Genomic DNA, 25810 nt, shown 5'->3' on the forward strand with positions numbered 1-25810 from the left:
GGACAGCAATAGCCAAGTTTCCTTGCAGAAGTAAGGACAAATTCTCTCCATCAGCAGCGGAAGCAGGGAATCCTCCGAAGCATTTGCGCCGCCCCTAGCGGAGCAGGACCCTTTGTTCAAGATGACGTCCTTCTTGCATTTTACCAGCCTCTCCTTGTTGCAATCTTGCTGGCCCGTGTGATTGGCTGATACTTGTCACATGCTTTGTGTAGACGGAAGAGAAGCAGCGCTGAGCAACACGGTGGCCATTTTCTGCCCAGCGACAATATTTGTATTTAAAAAGGTACTGAGCACCACAGGGGGCGGGGCAGAGCAGAGAGGGACTAGCAACCTGACATTTCCGGCGGAGATTGTAGGAGAGCGGTGGAACAGAAACAACCGCGCGCGGCGGGGCAACAGCGCCCCGGCAGAGGACACAGTAACCCATAGCAACAGGGATCACTGATAGGACACATGTAAATTCCTGCAACTTCAGAGATCGTTTATTCACTTTAAATTTAAGAAAATACTTCAATGGGAATGGAGTTAATCACAGATCAGTGATATTCCAACTCTCTCCTGTGACACTCCCACTCTCCTCCTGCGACACCCTCACTCCTCTCCTGTGACACTCTCACTCTCCTCCTGTGACACTCTCACTCTCCTCCTGTGACACCCTCACTCTCCTCCTGTGACACTCACTCTCCTCCTGTGACACTCAATCTCCTCCTGTGACACGCTCACTCTCCTCCTGTGACACTCACTCTCCTCCTGTGACACTCTCACTCTCCTCCTGTGACACTCACTCTCCTCCTGTGACACTCTCACTCTCCTCCTGTGACACTCTCATCCTGTGACACTCTCACTCTCATTCTGTGACACTCTTACTCTGATCCTGTGACACTCTGATCCTGTGACACTCTTAACTTCCATCCTGTGACACTCTCACTCTGATCCTGTGAATCTCTCACTCTGAACCTGCGACACTCACTTCCATCCTGTGACGCTCTCACTCTGATCCTGTGAAACTCTCACTCTCCTCCTGTGACACTCACTCTCACCCTGTGAAACTCTGATCCTGTGACACTGTCACTCTGATCCTGTGACACTCTCATCCTGTGAAACTCTGATCCTGTGACACTGTCACTCTGATCCTGTGACACTCTTACCCTGTGACACTCTCACTCTCATCCTGTGACACACACACTCTCTCCTGTGACACTCTCACTCGGATCCTGTGACACTCTCACTCTGATCCTGTGACACACTCACTCTTATCCTGTGACACTCTCACTCTCATCCTGTGGCACTCTCACTCTCATCCTGTGGCACTCTCACTCTCCTCCTGTGACACTCCCACACTCCTCCTGTGACACTCACTCTCATCCTGTGACACTCACTCTCATCCTGTGACACTCTCACTCTCATCCTGTGACACTCTCACTCTCATCCTGTGACACTCTCACTCTCATCCTGTAATACTCTCACTCTCATCCTGTGACACTCTCACTCTCATCCTGTGACACTCTCACTCCCATCCTGTGACACTCCCACTCTCATCCTGTGACACTCTCACTCTGATCCTGTGACACTCTCACTCTCATCCTGTGATGCTCTCACTCTCATCCTGTGACACTCTCACTCTGATCCTGTGACACTCCCACTCTCATCCTGTGACACACTCACTCTCATCCTGTGACACTCTCACTCTCATCCTGTGCCACTCTCACTCTCATCCTGTGACACTCTCACTCCCATCCTGTGCCACTCTCACTCCCATCCTGTGACACTCTCATCCTGTGCTACACTCACTCTCATCCTGTGACACTCTCACTCTGATCCTGTGACACTCTCACTCTGATCCTGTGACACTCTCACTCTGATCCTGTGACACTCTCACTCTCATCCTGTGAAACTCTCACTCTCATCCTGTGACATTCTCACTCTGATCCTGTGACACTCTCACTCTGATCCTGTGACACTCTCACTCTCATCCTGTGACACACTCACTCTCATCCTGTGACACTCTCACTTTCCTCCTGTGACACTCTGATCCTGTGACACTCTCCCTCTGATCCTGTGACACTCTGATCCTGTGACACTCTCACTCTGATCCTGTGACGCTCTCACTCTGATCCTGTGACACTCACTCTGATCCTGTGACACTCTCACTCTCATCCTGTGACACTCTCACTCCTACCTGTGACACTCTCACTCTCATCCTGTGACACTCTCACTCTAATCCTGTGATACTCTCACTCTCATCCTGTGACACTCTCACTCTCATTCTGTGATACTCTCACTCTCATCCTCTGACACTCTCACTCTCATCCTGTGACACTCTCACTCTCATCCTGTGACACTCTCACTCCCATCCTGTGCCACTCTCACTCTGATCCTGTGACACTCTCACTCTCATCCTGTGATACTCTCACTCTCATCCTGTGATACTCCCACTCTCATCCTGTGACACTCTCACTCTCATCCTGTGATACTCTCACTCTCATCCTGTGACACTCTCACTCCCATCCTGTGACACTCTCACTCTCTTCCTGTGACACTCTCACTCTGATCCTGTGACACTCTCACTCTCATCCTGTGACACTCTCACTCCCATCCTGTGACACTCTCACTCTCATCCTGTGACACTCTCACTCTCATCCTGTGATACTCTCACTCTCATCCTGTGATACTCTCACTCTCATCCTGTGACACTCTCACTCTCATCCTGCGACAGTCTCACTCCCATCCTGTGCCACTCTCACTCTGATCCTGTGACACTCTCACTCTGATCCTGTGACACTCTCACTCCCATCCTGTGACACTCTCACTCTGATCCTGTGACACTCTCACTCCCACCCTGTGACACTCTCACTCTCATCCTGTGACACACTCACTCTCATCCTGTGACACACTCACTCTCATCCTGTGCCACACTCACACTCATCCTGTGACACTCTCACTCCCATCCTGTGACACTCTCACTCCCATCCTGTGACACTCTCACTCTCATCCTGTGACACTCTTACTCTCATCCTGTGACACTCTCACTCTCATCCTGTGACACTCTCACTCTCCTCCTGTGACACACTCACTCTCATCCTTTGACACTCTCACTCTCATCCTCTGACACTCTCACTCTCATCCTCTGACACTCTCACTCTCATCCTGTGACACTCTCACTCTGATCCTGTGACACTCTGATCATGTGACACTCTCACTCTCACCCTGTGACATTCTCACTCTGACCCTGTGACACTCTCACTCCCATCCTGTGACACTCTCACTCCCATCCTGTGACACTCTCACTCTCATCCTGTGACACTCTCACTCTCATCCTGTGACACTCTCACTCTCATCCTGTGACACTCTCACTCTCATCCTGTGACACTCTCACTCCCATCCTGTGACACTCACACTCTCATCCTGTGACATTCTCACTCTGATCCTGTGACACTCTCACTCTCATCCTGTGACACTCCCACTCTGATCCTGTGACACTCCCACTCTGATCCTGTGACACTCTCACTCGGATCCTGTGACACTCTCACTCTGATCCTGTGACGCTCTCACTATGATCCTGTGACGCTCTCACTCTGATCCTGTGACACTCACTCTGATCCTGTGACACTCTCACTCTGATCCTGTGACACTCTCACTCTGATCCTGTGCCACTCTCACTCACATCCTGTGACACTCTCACTCTCACCCTGTGACACTCTCACTCTCATCCTGTGACACTCTCACTCTCATCCTGTGCCACTCTCACTCTCATCCTGTGACACTCTCACTCCCATCCTGTGCCACTCTCACTCCCATCCTGTGACACTCTCATCCTGTGCTACACTCACTCTCATCCTCTGACACTCTCACTCTCATCCTGTGACACTCTCACTCTGATCCTGTGACACTCTCACTCTGATCCTGTGACACTCTCACTCTCATCCTGTGAAACTCTCACTCTCATCCTGTGACATTCTCACTCTGATCCTGTGACACTCTCACTCTGATCCTGTGACACTCTCACTCTCATCCTGTGACACACTCACTCTCATCCTGTGACACTCTCACTTTCCTCCTGTGACACTCTGATCCTGTGACACTCTCCCTCTGATCCTGTGACACTCTGATCCTGTGACACTCTCACTCTGATCCTGTGACGCTCTCACTCTGATCCTGTGACACTCACTCTGATCCTGTGACACTCTCACTCTCATCCTGTGACACTCTTAACTTCCATCCTGTGACACTCTCACTCTGATCCTGTGAATCTCTCACTCTGAACCTGCGACACTCACTTCCATCCTGTGACGCTCTCACTCTGATCCTGTGAAACTCTCACTCTCCTCCTGTGACACTCACTCTCACCCTGTGAAACTCTGATCCTGTGACACTGTCACTCTGATCCTGTGACACTCTCATCCTGTGAAACTCTGATCCTGTGACACTGTCACTCTGATCCTGTGACACTCTTACCCTGTGACACTCTCACTCTCATCCTGTGACACACACACTCTCTCCTGTGACACTCTCACTCGGATCCTGTGACACTCTCACTCTGATCCTGTGACACACTCACTCTTATCCTGTGACACTCTCACTCTCGGCACTCTCACTCTCATCCTGTGGCACTCTCACTCTCCTCCTGTGACACTCCCACACTCCTCCTGTGCCACTCACTCTCATCCTGTGACACTCTCACTCTCATCCTGTGACACTCTCACTCTCATCCTGTGACACTCTCACTCTCATCCTGTGACACTCTCACTCTCATCCTGTGACACTCTCACTCTCATCCTGTGACACTCTCACTCTCATCCTGTGACACTCTCACTCCCATCCTGTGACACTCTCACTCTCTTCCTGTGACACTCTCACTCTGATCCTGTGACACTCTCACTCTCATCCTGTGACACTCTCACTCCCATCCTGTGACACTCTCACTCTCATCCTGTGACACTCTCACTCTCATCCTGTGATACTCTCACTCTCATCCTGTGATACTCTCACTCTCATCCTGTGACACTCTCACTCTCATCCTGCGACACTCTCACTCCCATCCTGTGCCACTCTCACTCTGATCCTGTGACACTCCCACTCTCATCCTGTGACACTCTCACTCTGACCCTGTGACACTCTCACTCTCATCCTGTGACACTCTCACTCTCATCCTGTGACACTCTCACTCCCATCCTGTGACACTCTCACTCTCATCCTGTGACACACTCACTCTCATCCTGTGACACTCTCACTCCCATCCTGTGACACTCTCACTCTCATCCTGTGACACTCTCACTCTCATCCTGTGACACTCTCACTCCCATCCTGTGACACTCTCACGCTCATCCTGTGACACTCTCACTCCCATCCTGTGACACTCTTACTCTGATCCTGTGACACTCTCACTCCCATCCTGTGACACTCTCACTCTGATCCTGTGACACTCTCACTCCCACCCTGTGACACTCTCACTCTCATCCTGTGACACACTCACTCTCATCCTGTGACACACTCACTCTCATCCTGTGCCACACTCACACTCATCCTGTGACACTCTCACTCCCATCCTGTGACACTCTCACTCCCATCCTGTGACACTCTCACTCTCATCCTGTGACACTCTTACTCTCATCCTGTGACACTCTCACTCTCATCCTGTGACACTCTCACTCTCATCCTGTGACACTCTCACTCTCATCCTGTGACACACTCACTCTCATCCTTTGACACTCTCACTCTCCTCCTGTGACACACTCACTCTCATCCTCTGACACTCTCACTCTCATCCTCTGACACTCTCACTCTCATCCTCTGACACTCTCACTCTGATCCTGTGACACTCTGATCATGTGACACTCTCACTCTCACCCTGTGACATTCTCACTCTGACCCTGTGACACTCTCACTCCCATCCTGTGACACTCTCACTCCCATCCTGTGACACTCTCACTCTCATCCTGTGACACTCTCACTCTCACCCTGTGACATTCTCACTCTCATCCTGTGACACTCTCACTCTCATCCTGTGACACTCTCACTCCCATCCTGTGACACTCTCACTCTCATCCTGTGACATTCTCACTCTGATCCTGTGACACTCTCACTCTCATCCTGTGACACTCTCACTCTCATCCTGTGACACTCTGATCCTGTGACACACTCACTCTGATCCTGTGACACTCTCCCTCTGATCCTGTGACACTCTGATCCTGTGACACTCTCACTCTGATCCTGTGACACTCTCAGTCTCATCCTGTGACACTCCCACTCTGATCCTGTGACACTCCCACTCTGATCCTGTGACACTCTCACTCGGATCCTGTGACACTCCCACTCTGATCCTGTGACACTCTCACTCTGATCCTGTGACGCTCTCACTATGATCCTGTGACGCTCTCACTCTGATCCTGTGACACTCACTCTGATCCTGTGACACTCTCACTCTGATCCTGTGACACTCTCACTCTGATCCTGTGCCACTCTCACTCACATCCTGTGACACTCTCACTCTCACCCTGTGACACTCTCACTCTCATCCTGTGACACTCTCACTCTCATCCTGTGCCACTCTCACTCTCATCCTGTGACACTCTCACTCCCATCCTGTGCCACTCTCACTCCCATCCTGTGACACTCTCATCCTGTGCTACACTCACTCTCATCCTCTGACACTCTCACTCTCATCCTGTGACACTCTCACTCTGATCCTGTGACACTCTCACTCTGATCCTGTGACACTCTCACTCTCATCCTGTGAAACTCTCACTCTCATCCTGTGTCACTCTCACTCTGATCCTGTGCCACTCTCACTCCCATCCTGTGACACTCCCACTCTGATCCTGTGACACGCCCACTCTGATCCTGTGACACTCTCACTCTGATCCTGTGACACTCTCACTCTCATCCTGTGACACACCCGCTCTCATCCTGTGACACTCTCACTCTCATCCTGTGACACACTCACTCTCATCCTGTGACACTCTCACTCCCATCCTGTGACACTCTCACTCTCATCCTGTGACACACTCACTCCCATCCTGTGACACCCTCACTCTCATCCTGTGACACTCTCGCTCTCATCCTGTGACACTCTCACTCTCATCTTGTGACACACTCACTCTCATCCTGTGACACTCTCACTCCCACCCTGTGACACTCTCACTCCCATCCTGTGACACTCTCACTCCCATCCTGTGACACTCTCACTCTCATCCTGTGAAACTCTCACTCCCATCCTGTGACACTCTCACTCTCATCCTGTGACACTCTCACTCCCATCCTGTGCCACTGTCACTCCCATCCTGTGACACTCTCACTCTCATCCTGTGACACTCTCACTCTCATCCTGTGCCACTCTCACTCTCACCCTGTGACACTCTCACTCCCATCCTGTGACACTCTCACTCTCATCCTGTGACACTCTCACTCCCATCCTGTGACACCCTCACTCTCATCCTGTGACACTCCCGCTCTCATCCTGTGACACTCTCACTCTCATCTTGTGACACACTCACTCTCATCCTGTGACACTCTCACCCCCACCCTGTGACACTCTCACTCCCATCCTGTGACACTCTCACTCTCATCCTGTGACACTCTCACTCCCATCCTGTGCCACTCTCACTCCCATCCTGTGCCACTCTCACTCCCATCCTGTGCCACTCTCACTCCCATCCTGTGACACTCTCACTCTCATCCGGTGACACTCTCACTCTCATCCTGTGACACTCTCACTCTCATCCTGTGACACAGTCACTCTCATCCTGTGACACTCTCACTCTCATCCTGTGACACTCTCACTCTCCTCCTGTGACACGCTCACTCTCATCCTGTGACACGCTCACTCTCATCCTGTGACACGCTCACTCTCATCCTGTGACACTCTCACTCTCCTCCTGTGACACTCTCACTCTCCTCCTGTGACACTCTCACTCTCATCCTGTGACACTCTCACTCTCATCCTGTGACACTCTCACTCTCAACCTGTGACACTCTCACTCTGATCCTGTGATGCTCTCACTCTGATCCTGTGACACTCACTCTGATCCTGTGACACTCTCACTCTGATCCTCTGACACTCCCGCTCTCATCCTGTGACACTCTCACTCTCATCCTGTGACACACTCACTCTCATCCTGTGACACTCTCACTCACATCCTGTGACACACTCACTCTCATCCTGTGTCACTCTCACTCTGATCCTGTGCCACTCTCACTCCCATCCTGTGACACTCCCACTCTGATCCTGTGACACTCTCACTCTCATCCTGTGCCACTCTCACTCTCACCCTGTGACACTCTCACTCCCATCCTGTGACACTCTCACTCACATCCTGTGACACACTCACTCTCATCCTGTGTCACTCTCACTCTGATCCTGTGCCACTCTCACTCCCATCCTGTGACACTCCCACTCTGATCCTGTGACACTCTCACTCTCATCCTGTGCCACTCTCACTCTCACCCTGTGACACTCTCACTCCCATCCTGTGACACTCTCACTCTCATCCTGTGACACTCTCACTCTCATCCTGTGACACTCTCACTCCCATCCTGTGCCACGCTCACTCCCATCCTGTGCCACTCTCACTCCCATCCTGTGCCACTCTCACTCCCATCCTGTGACACTCTCACTCTGATCCTGTGACACTCTCACTCTCATCCTGTGCCACTCTCACTCTCACCCTGTGACACACTCACTCTCATCCTGTGACACTCTCACTCACATCCTGTGACACACTCACTCTCATCCTGTGTCACTCTCACTCTGATCCTGTGCCACTCTCACTCCCATCCTGTGACACTCCCACTCTGATCCTGTGACACTCTCACTCTCATCCTGTGCCACTCTCACTCTCACCCTGTGACACTCTCACTCCCATCCTGTGACACTCTCACTCTCATCCTGTGCCACTCTCACTCCCATCCTGTGCCACTCTCACTCCCATCCTGTGACACTCTCACTCTCATCCTGTGACACTCTCACTCTCATCCTGTGCCACTCTCACTCTCACCCTGTGACACTCTCACTCCCATCCTGTGACACTCTCACTCTCATCCTGTGACACTCTCACTCCCATCCTGTGCCACGCTCACTCCCATCCTGTGCCACTCTCACTCCCATCCTGTGCCACTCTCACTCCCATCCTGTGACACTCTCACTCTCATCCTGTGACACTCTCACTCTCATCCTGTGACACTCTCACTCTCATCCTGTGACACAGTCACTCTCATCCTGTGACACTCTCACTCTCATCCTGTGACACTCTCACTCTCCTCCTGTGACACGCTCACTCTCATCCTGTGACACGCTCACTCTCATCCTGTGACACGCTCACTCTCATCCTGTGACACTCTCACTCTCCTCCTGTGACACTCTCACTCTCCTCCTGTGACACTCTCACTCTCATCCTGTGACACTCTCACTCTCATCCTGTGACACTCTCACTCTCAACCTGTGACACTCTCACTCTGATCCTGTGATGCTCTCACTCTGATCCTGTGACACTCACTCTGATCCTGTGACACTCTCACTCTGATCCTCTGACACTCCCGCTCTCATCCTGTGACACGCTCACTCTCATCCTGTGACACACTCACTCTCATCCTGTGACACTCTCACTCCCATCCTGTGACACTCCCACTCTGATCCTGTGACACTCTCACTCTCATCCTGTGCCACTCTCACTCTCACCCTGTGACACTCTCACTCCCATCCTGTGACACTCTCACTCTCATCCTGTGACACTCTCACTCCCATCCTGTGCCACTCGCACTCCCATCCTGTGCCACTCTCACTCCCATCCTGTGACACTCTCACTCTCATCCTGTGACACTCTCACTCTCATCCTGTGACACTCTCACTCCCATCCTGTGCCACTCTCACTCCCATCCTGTGCCACTCTCACTCCCATCCTGTGACACTCTCACTCTCATCCTGTGACACTCTCACTCTCATCCTGTGACACTCTCACTCTCATACTGTGACACGCTCACTCTCATCCTGTGACACGCTCACTCTCATCCTGTGACCCTCTCACTCTCATCCTGTGACACTCTCACTCTGATCCTGTGATGCTCTCACTCTGATCCTGTGACACTCACTCTGATCCTGTGACACTCTCACTCTGATCCTCTGACACTCCCGCTCTCATCCTGTGACACTCTCACTCTCATCCTGTGACACACTCACTCTCATCCTGTGACACACTCACTCTCATCCTGCGACACTCTCACTCACATCCTGTGACACACTCACTCTGATCCTGTGTCACTCTCACTATGATCCTGTGCCACTCTCACTCCCATCCTGTGACACTCCCACTCTGATCCTGTGACACTCTCACTCTGATCCTGTGACACTCTCACTCTCATCCTGTGACACACCCGCTCTCATCCTGTGACACTCTCACTCTCATCCTGTGACACACTCACTCTCATCCTGTGACACTCTCACTCCCATCCTGTGACACTCTCACTCTTATCCTGTGACACTCTCACTCCCATCCTGTGACACCCTCACTCTCATCCTGTGACACTCCCGCTCTCATCCTGTGACACTCTCACTCTCATCTTGTGACACACTCACTCTCATCCTGTGACACTCTCACTCCCACCCTGTGACACTCTCACTCCCATCCTGTGACACTCTCACTCCCATCCTGTGACACTCTCACTCTCATCCTGTGACACTCTCACTCCCATCCTGTGACACTCTCACTCTCATCCTGTGACACTCTCACTCTCATCCTGTGACACTCTCACTCCCATCCTGTGCCACTCTCACTCCCATCCTGTGACACTCTCACTCTCATCCTGTGACACTCTCACTCTCATCCTGTGCCACTCTCACTCTCACCCTGTGACACTCTCACTCCCATCCTGTGACACTCTCACTCTCATCCTGTGACACTCTCACTCCCATCCTGTGACACCCTCACTCTCATCCTGTGACACTCCCGCTCTCATCCTGTGACACTCTCACTCTCATCTTGTGACACACTCACTCTCATCCTGTGACACTCTCAGCCCCACCCTGTGACACTCTCACTCCCATCCTGTGACACTCTCACTCCCATCCTGTGACACTCTCACTCTCATCCTGTGACACTCTCACTCCCATCCTGTGACACTCTGACTCTTATCCTGTGACACTCTCACTCCCATCCTGTGCCACTCTCACTCCCATCCTGTGACACTCTCACTCCCATCCTGTGACACTCTCACTCTCATCCTGTGACACTCTCACTCCCATCCTGTGCCACTCTCACTCCCATCCTGTGCCACTCTCACTCCCATCCTGTGCCACTCTCACTCCCATCCTGTGCCACTCTCACTCTCATCCTGTGACACTCTCACTCTCATCCTGTGACACTCTCACTCTCATCCTGTGACACAGTCACTCTCATCCTGTGACACTCTCACTCTCATCCTGTGACACTCTCACTCTCCTCCTGTGACACGCTCACTCTCATCCTGTGACACGCTCACTCTCATCCTGTGACACGCTCACTCTCATCCTGTGACACTCTCACTCTCCTCTTGTGACACTCTCACTCTCCTCCTGTGACACTCTCACTCTCATCCTGTGACACTCTCACTCTCATCCTGTGACACTCTCACTCTCATCCTGTGACACTCTCACTCTGATCCTGTGATGCTCTCACTCTGATCCTGTGACACTCACTCTGATCCTGTGACACTCTCACTCTGATCCTGTGACACTCCCGCTCTCATCCTGTGACACTCTCACTCTCATCCTGTGACACACTCACTCTCATCCTGTGACACTCTCACTCACATCCTGTGACACACTCACTCTCATCCTGTGTCACTCTCACTCTGATCCTGTGCCACTCTCACTCCCATCCTGTGACACTCCCACTCTGATCCTGTGACACGCCCACTCTCATCCTGTGACACTCTCACTCTGATCCTGTGACACTCTCACTCTCATCCTGTGACACACCCGCTCTCATCCTGTGACACTCTCACTCTCATCCTGTGACACACTCACTCTCATCCTGTGACACTCTCACTCCCATCCTGTGACACTCTCACTCTTATCCTGTGACACTCTCACTCCCATCCTGTGACACTCTCACTCTCATCCTGTGACACTCTCACTCCCATCCTGTGACACCCTCACTCTCATCCTGTGACACTCCCGCTCTCATCCTGTGACACTCTCACTCTCATCTTGTGACACACTCACTCTCATCCTGTGACACTCTCACTCCCACCCTGTGACACTCTCACTCCCATCCTGTGACACTCTCACTCCCATCCTGTGACACTCTCACTCTCATCCTGTGACACTCTCACTCCCATCCTGTGACACTCTCACTCTCATCCTGTGACACTCTCACTCCCATCCTGTGCCACTCTCACTCCCATCCTGTGACACTCTCACTCTCATCCTGTGACACTCTCACTCTCATCCTGTGCCACTCTCACTCTCACCCTGTGACACTCTCACTCCCATCCTGTGACACTCTCACTCTCATCCTGTGACACTCTCACTCCCATCCTGTGACACTCTCACTCCCATCCTGTGCCACTCTCACTCCCATCCTGTGCCACTCTCACTCCCTACCTGTGATACTCTCACTCTCATCCTGTGACACTCTCACTCTCATCCTGTGGCACTCTCACTCTCATCCTGTGACACAGTCACTCTCATCCTGTGACACTCTCACTCTCATCCTGTGACACTCTCACTCTCCTCCTGTGACACGCTCACTCTCATCCTGTGACACGCTCTCTCTCATCCTGTGACACGCTCACTCTCATCCTGTGACACGCTCACTCTCATCCTGTGACACTCTCACTCTCCTCCTGTGACACTCTCACTCTCCTCCTGTGACACTCTCACTCTCATCCTGTGACTCTCTCACTCTCATCCTGTGACACTCTCACTCTCATCCTGTGACACGCTCACTCTCATCCTGTGACCCTCTCACTCTCATCCTGTGACACTCTCACTCTGATCCTGTGATGCTCTCACTCTGATCCTGTGACACTCACTCTGATCCTGTGACACTCTCACTCTGATCCTCTGACACTCCCGCTCTCATCCTGTGACACTCTCACTCTCATCCTGTGACACACTCACTCTCATCCTGTGACACACTCACTCTCATCCTGCGACACTCTCACTCACATCCTGTGACACACTCACTCTGATCCTGTGTCACTCTCACTATGATCCTGTGCCACTCTCACTCCCATCCTGTGACACTCCCACTCTGATCCTGTGACACGCCCACTCTGATCCTGTGACACTCTCACTCTGATCCTGTGACACTCTCACTCTCATCCTGTGACACACCCGCTCTCATCCTGTGACACTCTCACTCTCATCCTGTGACACACTCACTCTCATCCTGTGACACTCTCACTCCCATCCTGTGACACTCTCACTCTTATCCTGTGACACTCTCACTCCCATCCTGTGACACCCTCACTCTCATCCTGTGACACTCCCGCTCTCATCCTGTGACACTCTCACTCTCATCTTGTGACACACTCACTCTCATCCTGTGACACTCTCACTCCCACCCTGTGACACTCTCACTCCCATCCTGTGACACTCTCACTCCCATCCTGTGACACTCTCACTCTCATCCTGTGACACTCTCACTCCCATCCTGTGACACTCTCACTCTCATCCTGTGACACTCTCACTCTCATCCTGTGACACTCTCACTCCCATCCTGTGCCACTCTCACTCCCATCCTGTGACACTCTCACTCTCATCCTGTGACACTCTCACTCTCATCCTGTGCCACTCTCACTCTCACCCTGTGACACTCTCACTCCCATCCTGTGACACTCTCACTCTCATCCTGTGACACTCTCACTCCCATCCTGTGACACCCTCACTCTCATCCTGTGACACTCCCGCTCTCATCCTGTGACACTCTCACTCTCATCTTGTGACACACTCACTCTCATCCTGTGACACTCTCAGCCCCACCCTGTGACACTCTCACTCCCATCCTGTGACACTCTCACTCCCATCCTGTGACACTCTCACTCTCATCCTGTGACACTCTCACTCCCATCCTGTGACACTCTGACTCTTATCCTGTGACACTCTCACTCCCATCCTGTGCCACTCTCACTCCCATCCTGTGACACTCTCACTCCCATCCTGTGACACTCTCACTCTCATCCTGTGACACTCTCACTCCCATCCTGTGCCACTCTCACTCCCATCCTGTGCCACTCTCACTCCCATCCTGTGCCACTCTCACTCCCATCCTGTGCCACTCTCACTCTCATCCTGTGACACTCTCACTCTCATCCTGTGACACTCTCACTCTCATCCTGTGACACAGTCACTCTCATCCTGTGACACTCTCACTCTCATCCTGTGACACTCTCACTCTCCTCCTGTGACACGCTCACTCTCATCCTGTGACACGCTCACTCTCATCCTGTGACACGCTCACTCTCATCCTGTGACACTCTCACTCTCCTCTTGTGACACTCTCACTCTCCTCCTGTGACACTCTCACTCTCATCCTGTGACACTCTCACTCTCATCCTGTGACACTCTCACTCTCATCCTGTGACACTCTCACTCTGATCCTGTGATGCTCTCACTCTGATCCTGTGACACTCACTCTGATCCTGTGACACTCTCACTCTGATCCTGTGACACTCCCGCTCTCATCCTGTGACACTCTCACTCTCATCCTGTGACACACTCACTCTCATCCTGTGACACTCTCACTCACATCCTGTGACACACTCACTCTCATCCTGTGTCACTCTCACTCTGATCCTGTGCCACTCTCACTCCCATCCTGTGACACTCCCACTCTGATCCTGTGACACGCCCACTCTGATCCTGTGACACTCTCACTCTGATCCTGTGACACTCTCACTCTCATCCTGTGACACACCCGCTCTCATCCTGTGACACTCTCACTCTCATCCTGTGACACACTCACTCTCATCCTGTGACACTCTCACTCCCATCCTGTGACACTCTCACTCTTATCCTGTGACACTCTCACTCCCATCCTGTGACACTCTCACTCTCATCCTGTGACACTCTCACTCCCATCCTGTGACACCCTCACTCTCATCCTGTGACACTCCCGCTCTCATCCTGTGACACTCTCACTCTCATCTTGTGACACACTCACTCTCATCCTGTGACACTCTCACTCCCACCCTGTGACACTCTCACTCCCATCCTGTGACACTCTCACTCCCATCCTGTGACACTCTCACTCTCATCCTGTGACACTCTCACTCCCATCCTGTGACACTCTCACTCTCATCCTGTGACACTCTCACTCCCATCCTGTGCCACTCTCACTCCCATCCTGTGACACTCTCACTCTCATCCTGTGACACTCTCACTCTCATCCTGTGCCACTCTCACTCTCACCCTGTGACACTCTCACTCCCATCCTGTGACACTCTCACTCTCATCCTGTGACACTCTCACTCCCATCCTGTGACACTCTCACTCCCATCCTGTGCCACTCTCACTCCCATCCTGTGCCACTCTCACTCCCTACCTGTGATACTCTCACTCTCATCCTGTGACACTCTCACTCTCATCCTGTGGCACTCTCACTCTCATCCTGTGACACAGTCACTCTCATCCTGTGACACTCTCACTCTCATCCTGTGACACTCTCACTCTCCTCCTGTGACACGCTCACTCTCATCCTGTGACACGCTCTCTCTCATCCTGTGACACGCTCACTCTCATCCTGTGACACGCTCACTCTCATCCTGTGACACTCTCACTCTCCTCCTGTGACACTCTCACTCTCCTCCTGTGACACTCTCACTCTCATCCTGTGACTCTCTCACTCTCATCCTGTGACACTCTCACTCTCATCCTGTGACACTCTCACTCTGATCCTGTGATGCTCTCACTCTGATCCTGTGACACTCACTCTGATCCTGTGACACTCTCACTCTGATCCTGTGACACTCTCACTCTCATCCTGTGACACTCTCACTCCCATCCTGTGACACGCTCACTCTCATCCTGTGACACTCTCACTCTCATCCTGTGTCACTCTCACTCTGATCCTGTGCCACTCTCACTCCCATCCTGTGACACTCCCACTCTGATCCTGTGACACTCTCACTCTCATCCTGTGCCACTCTCACTCTCACCCTGTGACACTCTCACTCCCATCCTGTGACACTCTCACTCTCATCCTGTGACACTCTCACTCCCATCCTGTGCCACTCTCACTCCCATCCTGTGCCACTCTCACTCCCATCCTGTGACACTCTCACTCTCATCCAGTGACACTCTCACTCTCATCCTGTGACACTCTCACTCTCATCCTGTGCCACTCTCACTCCCATCCTGTGCCACTCTCACTCCCATCCTGTGACACTCTCACTCTCATCCTGTGACACTCTCACTCTCATCCTGTGCCACTCTCACTCTCACCCTGTGACACTCTCACTCCCATCCTGTGACACTCTCACTCCCATCCTGTGACACTCTCACTCCCATCCTGTGCCACTCTCACTCCCATCCTGTGCCACTCTCACTCCCATCCTGTGACACTCTCACTCTCATCCTGTGACACTCTCACTCTCATCCTGTGACACTCTCACTCTCATACTGTGACACGCTCACTCTCATCCTGTGACACGCTCACTCTCATCCTGTGACCCTCTCACTCTCATCCTGTGACACTCTCACTCTGATCCTGTGATGCTCTCACTCTGATCCTGTGACACTCACTCTGATCCTGTGACACTCTCACTCTGATCCTCTGACACTCCCGCTCTCATCCTGTGACACTCTCACTCTCATCCTGTGACACACTCACTCTCATCCTGTGACACACTCACTCTCATCCTGCGACACTCTCACTCACATCCTGTGACACACTCACTCTGATCCTGTGTCACTCTCACTATGATCCTGTGCCACTCTCACTCCCATCCTGTGACACTCCCACTCTGATCCTGTGACACGCCCACTCTGATCCTGTGACACTCTCACTCTGATCCTGTGACACTCTCACTGTCATCCTGTGACACACCCGCTCTCATCCTGTGACACTCTCACTCTCATCCTGTGACACACTCACTCTCATCCTGTGACACTCTCACTCCCATCCTGTGACACTCTCACTCTTATCCTGTGACACTCTCACTCCCATCCTGTGACACCCTCACTCTCATCCTGTGACACTCCCGCTCTCATCCTGTGACACTCTCACTCTCATCTTGTGACACACTCACTCTCATCCTGTGACACTCTCACTCCCACCCTGTGACACTCTCACTCCCATCCTGTGACACTCTCACTCCCATCCTGTGACACTCTCACTCTCATCCTGTGACACTCTCACTCCCATCCTGTGACACTCTCACTCTCATCCTGTGACACTCTCACTCTCATCCTGTGACACTCTCACTCCCATCCTGTGCCACTCTCACTCCCATCCTGTGACACTCTCACTCTCATCCTGTGACACTCTCACTCTCATCCTGTGCCACTCTCACTCTCACCCTGTGACACTCTCACTCCCATCCTGTGACACTCTCACTCTCATCCTGTGACACTCTCACTCCCATCCTGTGACACCCTCACTCTCATCCTGTGACACTCCCGCTCTCATCCTGTGACACTCTCACTCTCATCTTGTGACACACTCACTCTCATCCTGTGACACTCTCAGCCCCACCCTGTGACACTCTCACTCCCATCCTGTGACACTCTCACTCCCATCCTGTGACACTCTCACTCTCATCCTGTGACACTCTCACTCCCATCCTGTGACACTCTGACTCTTATCCTGTGACACTCTCACTCCCATCCTGTGCCACTCTCACTCCCATCCTGTGACACTCTCACTCCCATCCTGTGACACTCTCACTCTCATCCTGTGACACTCTCACTCCCATCCTGTGCCACTCTCACTCCCATCCTGTGCCACTCTCACTCCCATCCTGTGCCACTCTCACTCCCATCCTGTGCCACTCTCACTCTCATCCTGTGACACTCTCACTCTCATCCTGTGACACTCTCACTCTCATCCTGTGACACAGTCACTCTCATCCTGTGACACTCTCACTCTCATCCTGTGACACTCTCACTCTCCTCCTGTGACACGCTCACTCTCATCCTGTGACACGCTCACTCTCATCCTGTGACACGCTCACTCTCATCCTGTGACACTCTCACTCTCCTCTTGTGACACTCTCACTCTCCTCCTGTGACACTCTCACTCTCATCCTGTGACACTCTCACTCTCATCCTGTGACACTCTCACTCTCATCCTGTGACACTCTCACTCTGATCCTGTGATGCTCTCACTCTGATCCTGTGACACTCACTCTGATCCTGTGACACTCTCACTCTGATCCTGTGACACTCCCGCTCTCATCCTGTGACACTCTCACTCTCATCCTGTGACACACTCACTCTCATCCTGTGACACTCTCACTCACATCCTGTGACACACTCACTCTCATCCTGTGTCACTCTCACTCTGATCCTGTGCCACTCTCACTCCCATCCTGTGACACTCCCACTCTGATCCTGTGACACGCCCACTCTGATCCTGTGACACTCTCACTCTGATCCTGTGACACTCTCACTCTCATCCTGTGACACACCCGCTCTCATCCTGTGACACTCTCACTCTCATCCTGTGACACACTCACTCTCATCCTGTGACACTCTCACTCCCATCCTGTGACACTCTCACTCTTATCCTGTGACACTCTCACTCCCATCCTGTGACACTCTCACTCTCATCCTGTGACACTCTCACTCCCATCCTGTGACACCCTCACTCTCATCCTGTGACACTCCCGCTCTCATCCTGTGACACTCTCACTCTCATCTTGTGACACACTCACTCTCATCCTGTGACACTCTCACTCCCACCCTGTGACACTCTCACTCCCATCCTGTGACACTCTCACTCCCATCCTGTGACACTCTCACTCTCATCCTGTGACACTCTCACTCCCATCCTGTGACACTCTCACTCTCATCCTGTGACACTCTCACTCCCATCCTGTGCCACTCTCACTCCCATCCTGTGACACTCTCACTCTCATCCTGTGACACTCTCACTCTCATCCTGTGCCACTCTCACTCTCACCCTGTGACACTCTCACTCCCATCCTGTGACACTCTCACTCTCATCCTGTGACACTCTCACTCCCATCCTGTGACACTCTCACTCCCATCCTGTGCCACTCTCACTCCCATCCTGTGCCACTCTCACTCCCTACCTGTGACACTCTCACTCTCATCCTGTGACACTCTCACTCTCATCCTGTGGCACTCTCACTCTCATCCTGTGACACAGTCACTCTCATCCTGTGACACTCTCACTCTCATCCTGTGACACTCTCACTCTCCTCCTGTGACACGCTCACTCTCATCCTGTGACACGCTCTCTCTCATCCTGTGACACGCTCACTCTCATCCTGTGACACGCTCACTCTCATCCTGTGACACTCTCACTCTCCTCCTGTGACACTCTCACTCTCCTCCTGTGACACTCTCACTCTCATCCTGTGACTCTCTCACTCTCATCCTGTGACACTCTCACTCTCATCCTGTGACACTCTCACTCTGATCCTGTGATGCTCTCACTCTGATCCTGTGACACTCACTCTGATCCTGTGACACTCTCACTCTGATCCTGTGACACTCTCACTCTCATCCTGTGACACTCTCACTCCCATCCTGTGACACGCTCACTCTCATCCTGTGACACTCTCACTCTCATCCTGTGTCACTCTCACTCTGATCCTGTGCCACTCTCACTCCCATCCTGTGACACTCCCACTCTGATCCTGTGACACTCTCACTCTCATCCTGTGCCACTCTCACTCTCACCCTGTGACACTCTCACTCCCATCCTGTGACACTCTCACTCTCATCCTGTGACACTCTCACTCCCATCCTGTGCCACTCTCACTCCCATCCTGTGCCACTCTCACTCCCATCCTGTGACACTCTCACTCTCATCCAGTGACACTCTCACTCTCATCCTGTGACACTCTCACTCTCATCCTGTGCCACTCTCACTCCCATCCTGTGCCACTCTCACTCCCATCCTGTGACACTCTCACTCTCATCCTGTGACACTCTCACTCTCATCCTGTGCCACTCTCACTCTCACCCTGTGACACTCTCACTCCCATCCTGTGACACTCTCACTCTCATCCTGTGACACTCTCACTCCCATCCTGTGCCACTCTCACTCCCATCCTGTGCCACTCTCACTCCCATCCTGTGCCACTCTCACTCCCATCCTGTGACACTCTCACTCTCATCCTGTGACACTCTCACTCTCATCCTGTGACACTCTCACTCTCATCCTGTGACACAGTCACTCTCATCCTGTGACACTCTCACTCTCATCCTGTGACACTCTCACTCTCCTCCTGTGACACGCTCACTCTCATCCTGTGACACGCTCACTCTCATCCTGTGACACGCTCACTCTCATCCTGTGACACTCTCACTCTCCTCCTGTGACACTCTCACTCTCCTCCTGTGACACTCTCACTCTCATCCTGTGACACTCTCACTCTCATCCTTTGACACTCTCACTCTCAACCTGTGACACTCTCACTCTGATCCTGTGATGCTCTCACTCTGATCCTGTGACACTCACTCTCATCCTGTGACACTCTCACTCTGATCCTGTGACACTATCACTCTGATCCTCTGACACTCCCGCTCTCATCCTGTGACACTCTCACTCTCATCCTGTGACACACTCACTCTCATCCTGTGACACTCTCACTCACATCCTGTGACACACTCACTCTCATCCTGTGTCACTCTCACTCTGATCCTGTGCCACTCTCACTCCCATCCTGTGACACTCCCACTCTGATCCTGTGACACTCTCACTCTCATCCTGTGCCACTCTCACTCTCACCCTGTGACACTCTCACTCCCATCCTGTGACACTCTCACTCTCATCCTGTGACACTCTCACTCCCATCCTGTGCCACTCTCACTCCCATCCTGTGCCACTCTCACTCCCATCCTGTGACACTCTCACTCTCATCCTGTGACACTCTCACTCTCATCCTGTGACACTCTCACTCTCATCCTGTGCCACTCTCACTCTCACCCTGTGACACTCTCACTCCCATCCTGTGACACTCTCACTCTCATCCTGTGACACTCTCACTCCCATCCTGTGACACTCTCACTCTCATCCTGTGCCACTCTCACTCCCATCCTGTGCCACTCTCACTCCCATCCTGTGACACTCTCACTCTCATCCTGTGACACTCTCACTCTCATCCTGTGACACTCTCACTCTCATACTGTGACACGCTCACTCTCATCCTGTGACACGCTCACTCTCATCCTGTGACACTCTCACTCTCATCCTGTGACACTCTCACTCTGATCCTGTGATGCTCTCACTCTGATCCTGTGACACTCACTCTGATCCTGTGACACTCTCACTCTGATCCTCTGACACTCCCGCTCTCATCCTGTGACACTCTCACTCTCATCCTGTGACACACTCACTCTCATCCTGTGACACACTCACTCTCATCCTGCGACACTCTCACTCACATCCTGTGACACACTCACTCTGATCCTGTGTCACTCTCACTCTGATCCTGTGCCACTCTCACTCCCATCCTGTGACACTCTCACTCTCATCCTGTGACACTCTCACTCTCATCCTGTGACACTCTCACTCTCATCCTGTGACACTCTCACTCTCATCCTGTGACACTCTCACTCTCATCCTGTGACACACTCACTCTCATCCTGTGACACTCTCACTCTCATCCTGTGACACTCTCACTCTCATCCTGTGCCACTCTCATCCTGTGACACCCTCACTCTCATCCTGTGACACTCTCACTCTCATTCTGTGACACTCTCACTCTCACCCTGTGACGCTCTCACTCTCATCCTGTGACACACTCACTCTCATCCTGTGACACTCTCACTCTCATCCTGTGACACTCTCACTCTCATCCTGTGCCACTCTCACCCTGTGACGCTCTCACTCTCATCCTGTGACACTCTCACTCTCATTCTGTGACACTCTCACTCTCATCCTTTGACACTCTCAATCTCTTCCTATGACACTCTCACTCTTATTCTCTGACACTCTCAGTCTCATCCTGTGACATTCTCGCTCTGATCCTGTGAAATTCTCATCCTGTGACACTCTCACTCTCATCCTGTGACACTCTCACTCTCATCCTGTGACACACTCGCTCTCATCTTGTGACAGACTCACTCTCATCCTGTGACACTCTCACTCATTCTTTGGCCTTCTCATTGCAGCAGACACTACACAACATGATGCTACTGAAGTCCGTACATGAGCAGACCTTGTATCCTGAACGGTCACTGCATTTAGGCGCCGTTGTGACTACTGCCTGAACACATTACCAATCCCACGGATACTAAACACACTCCCCCAGTGCTGACCAAAGAGGGGGATGTCCCAGGGCTGGGTTCTCTGTGATCTGCTACCCCAGTGTCGATGTGAGGAATGTGTATGGCATGACAGAGGTGGTGTGATGAACTAATCTGTTTTACAGGAAGTGAGTGCAGCATGTCGGAGCTAAGTGATGAGGCGAGTGAGACGGAGCTTCTGAATCGCAGCCTGTCCATGTGGCACGGCTTTGAGCAGATGATAGGCTGTGAGGACCTAGATGTTTCACTAGATCTTCACACGGCATCATCGATTGGGCAGTATGACGTAGTGAAAGAGTGCATCCACAGGTAAGAGCAGGAGGACTGTTGGCTGGCAGTGAACCCCAACATGTAGTGATACCATTTCAAGATCCACATTTAAAGATACGCAGTCTTCTAAATCAACATTAAATCTACATGTAGAGATTTTTTAATAATCCCCTCTAAAAAAACTAACGTGCAATTAGATTACATGGTTCAACACCTGAATGTTGTCAAATAACCTAACAAACTGCCCCCCAGCATAAAAGTGCATTGCTGGATATCAACGTGTTAATATTGTGTCAATCTGCAGTAATGCCCCGTCAGTAATCCCAGTGTAACTCCTGCGTCAGTAATCCAAGTGTAACTCCCCCGTCAGTAATCCCAGTGTAACTCCCCCGTCAGTAATCCCAGTGTAACTCCCCCGTCAGTAATCCCAGTGTAACTCCCCCGTCAGTAATCCCAGTGTAACTCCCCCGTCAGTAATCCCAGTGAAACACTCCGTCAGTAATCCCAGTGTAACTCCCCCGTCAGTAATCCCAGTGTAACTCCCCCGTCAGTAATCCCAGTGTAACTCCCCCGTCAGTAATCCCAGTGAAACACTCCGTCAGTAATCCCAGTGTAACTCCCCCGTCAGTAATCCCAGTGTAACTCCCCCGTCAGTAATCCCAGTGTAAATCCCCCGTCAGTAATCCCAGTGTAACTCCCCCGTCAGTAATCCCAGTGTAACTCCCCCGTCAGTAATCCCAGTGTAACTCCCCCGTCGGTAATCCCAGTGTAACTCCCCCGTCAGTAATCCCAGTGTAACTCCCCCGTCAGTAATCCCGGTGTAACTCCCCCGTCAGTAATCCCAGTGTAACTCCCCCGTCAGTAATCCCAGTGTAACTCCCCGTCAGTAATCCCAGTGTAACTCCTCCGTCAGTAATCCCAGTGTAACTCCCCCGTCAGTAATCCCAGTGTAACTCCCCCGTCAGTAATCCCAGTGTAACTCCCCCGTCAGTAATCCCAGTGTAACTCCCCCGTCAGTAATCCCAGTGAAACACTCCGTCAGTAATCCCAGTGTAACTCCCCCGTCAGTAATCCCAGTGTAACTCCCCCGTCAGTAATCCCAGTGTAACTCCCCCGTCAGTAATCCCAGTGTAACTCCCCCGTCAGTAATCCCAGTGTAACTCCCCGTCAGTAATCCCAGTGTAACTCCTCCGTCAGTAATCCCAGTGTAACTCCCCCGTCAGTAATCCCAGTGTAACTCCCCCGTCAGCGATCCCGGTGTAACTCCCCCGTCAGTGATCCCAGTGTAACTCCCCCGTCAGTAATCCCAGTGTAACTCCCCCGTCAGCGATCCCGGTGTAACTCCCCCGTCAGTAATCCCAGTGTAACTCCCCCGTCAGTAATCCCAGTGTAACTCCCCCGTCAGTAATCCCAGTGTAACTCCCCCGTCAGTAATCCCAGTGTAACTCCCCCGTCAGTAATCCCAGTGTAACTCCCCCGTCAGTAATCCCAGTGTAACTCCCCCGTCAGTAATCCCAGTGTAACTCCCCCGTCAGTAATCCCAGTGTAACTCCCCCGTCAGTAATCCCAGTGTAACTCCCCCGTCAGTAATCCCAGTGTAACTCCCCCGTCAGTGATCCCAGTGTAACTCCCCCGTCAGTAATCCCAGTGTAACTCCCCCGTCAGTAATCCCAGTGTAACTCCCCCGTCAGTAATCCCAGTGTAACTCCCCCGTCAGTAATCCCAGTGTAACTCCCCCGTCAGTAATCCCAGTGTAACTCCCTCGTCAGTAATCCCAGTGTAAATCCCCCGTCAGTAATCCCAGTGTAACTCCCCCGTCAGTAATCCCAGTGTAACTCCCCCGTCAGTAATCCCAGTGTAACTCCCCCGTCAGTAATCCCAGTGTAACTCCCCCGTCAGTGATCCCAGTGTAACTCTCCCGTCAGTAATCCCAGTGTAACTCCTCCGTCAGTAATCCCAGTGTAACTCCCCCGTCAGTAATCCCGGTGTAACTTCCCCGTCAGTAATCCCGGTGTAACTCCCCCGTCAGTAATCCCAGTGTAACTCCCCCGTCAGTAATCCCGGTGTAACTCCCCCGTCAGTAATCCCAGTGTAACTCCCCCGTCGGTAATCCCAGTGTAACTCCCCCGTCAGTAATCCCAGTGTAACTCCCCCGTCAGTAATCCCAGTGTAACTCCCCCGTCAGTAATCCCAGTGTAACTCCCCCGTCAGTAATCCCAGTGTAATTCTCCCGTCAGTAATCCCAGTGTAACTCCCCCGTCAGTAATCCCAGTGTAACTCCCCCGTCAGTAATCCCAGTGTAACTCCCCCGTCAGCGATCCCAGTGTAACTCCCCCGTCAGTGATCCCAGTGTAACTCCCTCGTCAGTAATCCCAGTGTAACTCTCCCGTCAGTAATCCCAGTGTAACTCCCCCGTCAGTAATCCTAGTGTAACTCCCCCGTCAGTAATCCCAGTGTAACTCCCCCGTCAGTAATCCCAGTGTAACTCCCCCGTCAGTAACCCCAGTGAAACTCCCCCGTCAGTAATCCCAGTGTAACTCCCCCGTCAGTAATCCCAGTGTAACTCCCCCGTCAGTAATCCCAGTGTAACTCCCCCGTCAGTAACCCCAGTGAAACTCCCCCGTCAGTAATCCCAGTGTAACTCCCCCGTCAGTAATCCCAGTGTAACTCTCCCGTCAGTAATCCCAGTGTAACTCCCCCGTCAGTAATCCCAGTGTAACTCCCCCGTCAGTAATCCCAGTGTAACTCCCCCGTCAGCGATCCCAGTGTAACTCCCCGTCAGTAATCCCAGTGTAACTCCCCCGTCAGTAATCCCAGTGTAACTCCCCCGTCAGTAATCCCAGTGTAACTCCCCCGTCAGTAATCCCAGTGTAACTCCCCCGTCAGTAATCCCAGTGTAACTCCCCCGTCAGTAATCCCAGTGTAACTCCCCCGTCAGTAATCCCAGTGTAACTCCCCCGTCAGTAATCCCAGTGTAACTCCCCCGTCAGTAATCCCAGTGTAACTCCCCCGTCAGTAATCCCAGTGTAACTCCCCCGTCAGTAATCCCAGTGTAACTCCCCCGTCAGTAATCCCAGTGTAACTCCCCCGTCAGTAATCCCAGTGTAACTCTCCCGTCAGTAA

The 25810-nt window shown here is 52.3% G+C and overlaps 1 protein-coding gene across 1 annotated transcript in view; it reads left to right on the forward strand.

The window, feature by feature from the left end:
* The first annotated feature begins 211 nt into the window (after positions 1–211).
* The window catches only part of LOC147110710 (uncharacterized), a 136402-nt gene continuing 110803 nt past the window's right edge, over positions 212–25810 (forward strand). Inside the window, exons 1-2 of the mRNA XM_086000927.1 lie at positions 212–283; positions 22543–22726. Coding sequence (XP_085857053.1) covers positions 22557–22726 — 170 coding nt within the window. The 5' untranslated portion in view covers positions 212–283; positions 22543–22556. The remainder of the gene's footprint in view (positions 284–22542; positions 22727–25810) is intronic.

The sequence above is a fragment of the Somniosus microcephalus genome, chromosome 11 (assembly GCF_052327205.1).
Source record: "Somniosus microcephalus isolate GS21.2 chromosome 11, FLI_Smic_1.0, whole genome shotgun sequence".
NCBI classification, from domain to species: domain Eukaryota; kingdom Metazoa; phylum Chordata; class Chondrichthyes; order Squaliformes; family Somniosidae; genus Somniosus; species Somniosus microcephalus.